General features: G+C 43.9%; 1 protein-coding gene across 2 annotated transcripts in view; it reads right to left on the bottom strand.

Annotated features, from left to right (window-relative positions):
• The window catches only part of SRP54 (signal recognition particle 54), a 64,658-nt gene that overhangs the window by 13,403 nt on the left and 44,248 nt on the right, over nt 1-7,007 (bottom strand). For both annotated transcript variants that reach the window (XR_013624479.1, XM_068129610.2), the window contains exons 11-13: nt 6,027-6,100; nt 5,824-5,932; nt 3,258-3,428 (exon numbers count right to left, since the gene is read on the bottom strand). Coding sequence is in view for 1 of the 2 variants with exons in the window: in XM_068129610.2 (XP_067985711.1) it covers nt 3,258-3,428; nt 5,824-5,932; nt 6,027-6,100 (354 nt within the window). In the remaining variant the exon portion in view is untranslated. The remainder of the gene's footprint in view (nt 1-3,257; nt 3,429-5,823; nt 5,933-6,026; nt 6,101-7,007) is intronic.

Raw genomic sequence — 7,007 nt, forward strand, 5'->3', positions numbered from 1 at the left:
CGACCGTCTCGTGTTTTCCCTCATTGACTTAGTGTGGTACGAATAGAACCGCTCAAATCGGGTTCCAATACCAAAGGTAACTGCACGGACCACGTGGTACGCAATCCGCTCGGTGTACTCAAATTACACGTGGCTCGTGCGAGACTTGATTCCCCGCTTCCGCGGCGGCGCAGGTATTTAGGTACGTGCGAGAATTGTCCCGAAACCCGACCTTGCGTTTGCCCGGGAGGGGCAATTCAAGTCTCTCGGTTGCGCCGACACAAGAAGAACAGGGGACTTAATCTCCCCTTGGTAAGGGCAGGAGGGTCGCGCGGAAACCGTAACAATTTATATATATATACATATATATTATATACATATATATTATATATGTGTATGTACACTACCGGTCAAAAGTTTTAGAACACCTCAATTTTTCCAGTTTTTATTGAAATTTATGCAGTTTAATGTCCAGTGAATAACCTGAAATGGTACAAAGGTAAGCAGTAAACTGCTCGAGGTTTAAAAAAAAGTTTAGGTTAGCAAAAACGGTAAAATAATGTAAATTGCACAGTTATATTGTAAAAAAAAAAAAGGCCTTCTTCAGGGAACAAGTAATGGGTTAACAATTTACAGCTATTCTGCAGCAATGTCAGTCAATTAAGTCTTGAAAGTTCATGCAAACAATTCCTACAGGTGTCCCAACCTCTGCTGATTACTCGATTACAAATCCCCTGTCTGTATAAAAGCAGTATTGGAACAGACTGTTATTACACCCTCTGAAGCATTATTTGGACAATATTGCACTGCAGGAAGTAGTGTATTGGAAACTGGAGGAAACTCTGACAGGAAGAGGTCTGGCAGACCCAAAGCCACAATAGAATCAGAAGACTAGTTTCTGAGAGTCAACAGCTTGCATGATAGGCGGCTCACAGGACAACAGCTTCAAGCACAGCTTAACACTGCTCAAAGTAAGCAAGTCTCAGTTTCAACGGTAAAGAGAAGACTTCGTTCGGGCTGCAGGTTTGACAGGTTGAGTGGCAGCAAGAAAGCCATTGCTAAGATGGCAAAATAAGAAAAAGAGGCTTGCCTGGGCCATGAAGCACCGCCAGTGGACTACTGAAGACTGGAAGAAGGTCTTATGGACCTATGAATCAAAATTTGAAATCTTTGGTTCATCACGCAGGGTTTTTGTACGCCGTCGAGTAGGCGAAAGGATGGTTCCTCAGTGTGTGACACCAACTGTCAAACATGGAGGAGGAAGCATGATTGTCTGGGGCTCTTTTGCTGGATCCAGAGTCGGCAACTTGCACAGAGTGACTGGCACCCTGAACCAAAAGGGCTACCACAGCATTTTGCAGCACCATGCAATACCCTCTGGTATACGTCTAGTTGGTCAGGGATTCATCCGACAGCAAGATAATGACCATAAACACACCTCCAGGCTATGTCAAAACTACCTTCGAGGAAAAGAACAAGACGGCAGGCTTCAAATCATGGAATGTCCAGCACAGTCTCCAGACTTAAACCCCATCGAGCTGGTTTGGGATGAACTGGACAGAAGGGTGAAAGCAAAGCAACCTACAAGTGCAACGCATTTGTGGGAACTTCTGCAACAGTGTTGGGAAGAACTTCCCGAACAATATTTGATTTCCATTGTGGAAAGAATGCCACGAGCGTGTTCGGCGGTTATATCTGCAAAAGGTGGCTACTTTGCTGAGTCAAAAATTTAAATTAAATTTTGTTAAACAAAATGATTCTATGATTTCTTTTTTATCTACAATTGTTTATTTGTTCTATGCTTAATTTCAAAGTACATTGAGACATTAAACTGTGTAAATTTCAATAAAAACTGGAAAATTTGAGGTGTTCTAAAACTTTTGACCAGCAGTGAATATATATATGTATATGTATATATGCATATGTATGTACATGTATGTATGTATGTATATTGTTGCGGATCTCCCGAAGCCCGTTCCCATTACAAAAGGGAGGATTAAACCCCCTTTTTCCCCTTGGGTCTTCGTGTCCATGAGGCCGAATCGCCACTTCCGGAGCAAGCGTGAAAAAGGGTATCGGGTCAACATCGCACGTACCTTTAACCCATGCTGCCACGAAAGCGGGAACCGAACCTCGCACAAGCCACGCTTAATCGAGTACGCCCGAGCGGTATGCGTATCACGTGACTCGTGCTGTTACTTTTATGGAACCCGAATCGAGCGGTTCTAGTCGTACCATGCAAGGCCAACAATGGAAGGGACAGGAACAGTCAAATAAAAGGAATAACACAATTTATTATTATTTACAATGATTCGCAGAGACACAGAGCAGGCACTTAATCAATGTTAACTTAGTCCCAGACACAGGGCCCACTCACGCACACGGGGAGGAGAAGAGAAGAAGTCCGCGGGCCAAACGCGCTTTGCCGTCGGTCGCTCCGGGGCAGCTCGCCCGGTGTGGCTGTCTGGCTGTCACGGCACGTATGCAGGAGAAGGCAGGCAGGAGGAGATCGCGCGTCTGTGGTCCGGCATGGGTCGTCTTCTCGAGCGTGCGATTAATACAGCGCAGAGCGCAGAGCACGGGGCAAGTTCGTGTACAATCACGATGATAAGCAATTGCTCAATTCCCTGGTTCTGCAGCTCCACTCGCGTTCTCAAGCTCAACTTAACTCCACTGCCTGTGCACACGACTCTGACTCAGGCGAACTCCCAACTTATCTGAGGTGGGGGGCTCGGAGCAGGGTTTATGGCTCCGCCCCGGCCTTAGTCGAATGTTCCAAGCCCCACCTCTCATCGCCGTGGTTAGCCACTCCCCTCGAGCCCTGATTGGCGGCTCGCGCTTAACGGACACTCCCTCTGCAGCTCCTCCCTTCGGCCTTGCAGACTTGTTCAGGCCTGCCACGTGGCATTTCCAGCCCAAAAGACCGCCCTGCTCAATGCAAAACTAACACAGGAAAGGACTACGCTTACATTCACTAAGAAATAACTGAACTATCGCGAGGCTTCATGTTGTGGTGCGTCTACCTACGACGGGGATTATCCTTCATTCCAAAACCACTATATATATATATATATATATATATATATATATATATATATATATATATATATATATATATATATATATATATATATATATATATATATATATAACTGTAAAGAAAAAGTGTTTTCATAAATAGAATACAAAAGCCAACACAGTGTAAATTGCAAGAGCACCAATCTATCCGTGTACTGAAGGCCGTAAACCTCGACGGTTCATGAACTGTTGTGGCTCACCTCTGAAAAGACCCTTTATGCCACCCATCTTCTTGACCATTTGCGCAAACTTGGTGTACTGCGTTAAAAGGTCTTGCACCTCCCGAGATGACACACCGGCACCACGTGCCACACGCTGTATTCGACCAGGCTGCTTACTGAACAGCTTTGCACCATCCTTGTTGTCCAGCTCTGAGAGTGTGAAATCAAATCAAGGAAATTCAAAGCAAAATGTTCAGATTTTCTAATGTGAGAAACACCTGAATACATGTGGCAATATACAGGGTGTTTTAAAAAGAGTGATACAACTTTAAACGTATTTAAAAAGAAACAGAAACCTCTGGAAAGTGAACCAAACATTTCTTGAAAGCTTATGACATGGTATTTTCTATCACTGATTGATATTGCAGTAAGTCACTGCTAGAGTTAGTTAGTGAGAGCCCAAGATCTGAAATTGGCATTTACGCAAAATCCTTGTAATTGACGTTCTCGATGTGTGCCCCTCCACGGTTCAGACAGGTATTGATCCTGACTCCAAAGTTCTGTCCAACTTTCCTATAGGTCTCATGTGGCACTGCCTGAACGTAGTCTGACACCTCCTGCTTCAGATCATCCAGCGTGGCAGGGCGGTTGACATAGACAGAGCCCTTGGCAGCCCCTCAGAACCAGTAGTCCAGAGGGTTCGAGTCTGTGCTTTGAGGTGCCCAGTCATGAGCGGTACCCAGGACAACAAGGCGGTTTCTGAAGAGCTGCTGCAGGAAAGTGATGGTGTCACGAGCTGTATGTGGAGGTGCGCCATCCTGCATAAACCAAGTCATGCTGAGCTGGTGTTGAGTGACCTTTTGGGCTAGACAATTATGGAACTTCTGGAGCACGGCCCGGTATTGCTCACCATTGATAGTCACCATCCTGCTGTTGTCATTCTCAAACCAGTATGGCCCAAGCATTCCCCATCTGACATTGAAGGTGCAGAAGCATGTGACCTTAGGCCCTTTCAGGTACCTCTCAGTGATCTCCTCAGGTGGTTCTGCCCCCCAGAAAATGTATGATTTAGTCTCATACCACAGAGCCACCACTTTTGTCTTCTGCTCCACTGTCAATGGCATAGTTGACCTACGGAGCTAGAAATCCCAGGGAACAAATACAACGACAACACCACCAAACCCTGAAAAGGAAAACGGTATAGGTCAAAAAACAAAGAAATGGGAGGAAGTCAAAGTTGTATCAATCTTTTTGAAACACCCTGTATTCTTAATTGGACCTGTAATTACATGCAACAGGAAGAGGGTACTACCTCAATGGAAGACTTAGCTTTCACACAATTACCTGAAAGGCTGTTTTAAAACTATATTATTTTACAAGAACAACAACAAAAAATTTCAAATGTGTGGATATGGGCAACTCAGGTTACTCGTGTCATGTCTCTAGTGTGTGCACATTCCTGTATCAAAACAAATTAGATGGACAATTGGTTCCACCCTGATGGCGTCTGACCCGGCCAGGTGGCATGCCCCGCGTCCCTTTTTCTTCGACTATTGGGGTTCATCTTTCCCTCAGCTATGTATTCTCTCACCTCTGTTCGAATCTATTTCTCCCATACTGAATGCAATCCTGGCTTAACCGTAAGGCCGTAGTCAGCTGTCCTTGCTCTCAAAGGGGAGCAAAAGCACAGGTAAAAAAGTAGGTCACTGGAGTAGAAGCTTGCAGGTGTGCCTCATGTCAAAGCTGACGATCTTCTGGAAGGTGATCATTCAAATCTACATGCCAATGCTGCGTGACACAGCCATCCAAATACACAAGTTTTCCCGCTGCTTCCACTGCCACCAGGATAACCTTTCCCAGTAATTATCCGATTGTTGGACCAGCTCAATAAGCGACACAGCCTGGGTTGAGTGTCCATGCAGGTACAGGGTGCGGCACTAATGTGAATCTTCATCTTCATATCCATAAAAATATCTTTGTAAGCACATCTCTGCGTTCCGTGGTCTGCGCTTTGTTCCTTTAAGCGTAAGGCCTGGCAGGTGTGACGATCCTTTCAAAGCGTGTGTTGTCGATTTTAGCATGCCGTATTGACGATCGACAAACAACAGCAGCGGAGTCCATTAGCCAAACATTTGGCGCACTCCACCTCCGCTTTGGATGACAATTATTGTGGTTTGGTCGTGCAGAAAAAGTTGCACTTTGTTCGCCGAAGTCTGTGGTTATTGGTCGGCCTCAGTGGTGCAAGGTGGATTCAGTGTCCACTGGCTCATCAATTCTCCCGCACGTTTTCTCACGGAAAACATTTAGCATTACAAGCTGCATTCGATAAACATTAAAATTGATAAAGAAATAAATTAGAGCCCCTGCAAATTAAATATTGTCAAATTGTTTGCATAATGATTGTTAGCCTTACTAAGTGTAACTTACTTACTGTAACTTACTTACCTGTTAGCCTTGGGGGGGAAAAAAAAAACCGAAAAAAAAACGATTGTTAGCCTTACTGAGACTTCTCCATACCATAAATGATATGTGTTATATGGCATCAAGTGTAAAAGTTAATGAGAGAAAGACGAGTTAATAAATTATTTCCTTCCAGGAAACAAACCTTGATCGTTCATGCTGTCCATTATAGTCATCAGTTTCTTAAGACGTGCCATCGATTCCTGCTCGTTTCCTTTGGTCATGAAGTCTGTGCCAAATCCTGGGATCATGCCCTGTGCACACAAAACCACCGCAAGGCTACCCACAACCAAAACTACACCCAACTACAACAAGAGACACAAGACCTCGAGGCAGCATCGATCTCACCATTATCTGGCTGAATGGGCCCATCCTCATGATGTTCTGGAATTGTTCATACATGTCTCGAAGTGTAAATTGGCCTGGGAAGCACAAGCAGAATGGATATGATGAGGTAAAACTCGGCTGGTCGGTTTCGATACACCAGAGAGTTACAATAAACCCTGAACGGGCAATTAATTGATTATACCATCAAGATAAGATTGGCCTTTTTGATAACTGTTGTGTGTACACAAGTAGTTGATCATAGAGCGCATGCACGCTCGACCCCACCCCCAATAAACACACCATTGCTCACACTCCTCCCCAACACACATCCTTACCCTCTCCCAAATAAACACGTGTAGCCGTGTACACATGAAAATATCCACAAAATAACTAAAATACAGGGCTGTGATCAGAGATCGCTGATGGTTCCCGTTATAACCAACTCGTAATATTAGCCAATTAGTACCACTTAAAATTCTGCCTCACACTTAATATTTTTAATGGAACAAGTAAATAATGGAGAAATTAAACAATTGAAAAAGGGAAAAATATTTAAATGATTGAAAAAACATGAACATTGAAAAAAAATACATATTAAATAACTGAAAAATTAAATAATTGAAAAATTAAATAAAGGAAAACTAATTCTTCAAAAAATGGGAAACCACGAAAACTAACACCAGGATTAGACAGTTATTGCCTCCCCCATGGAATTGCAACAACATACACGTATGATGAGCATTCTTTTACTTTGATTTATTCGTTTGTCAGTGGAAATTTTGATGGAGGGTCCAATGCACTGAAACGCCGAAAGTGCGAGATCTTTGAGTGCAGGTAATCATCTATGAGTACAAGAGACCCATTTGTCTGTGTGTGTATGTATGTGTGTGTGTGTGTGTGTGTGTGTGTGTGTGTGTGTGTGTGTGTGTGTGTGTGTGTGTGTGTGTGTGTGTGTGTGTGTGTACGTGTGTGTATGTATGTGTGAGTGTGTGTACGTGTGTG

The sequence above is a fragment of the Myxine glutinosa genome, chromosome 9 (assembly GCF_964187855.1).
Source record: "Myxine glutinosa chromosome 9, kmMyxGlut1.1, whole genome shotgun sequence".
NCBI classification, from domain to species: domain Eukaryota; kingdom Metazoa; phylum Chordata; class Myxini; order Myxiniformes; family Myxinidae; genus Myxine; species Myxine glutinosa.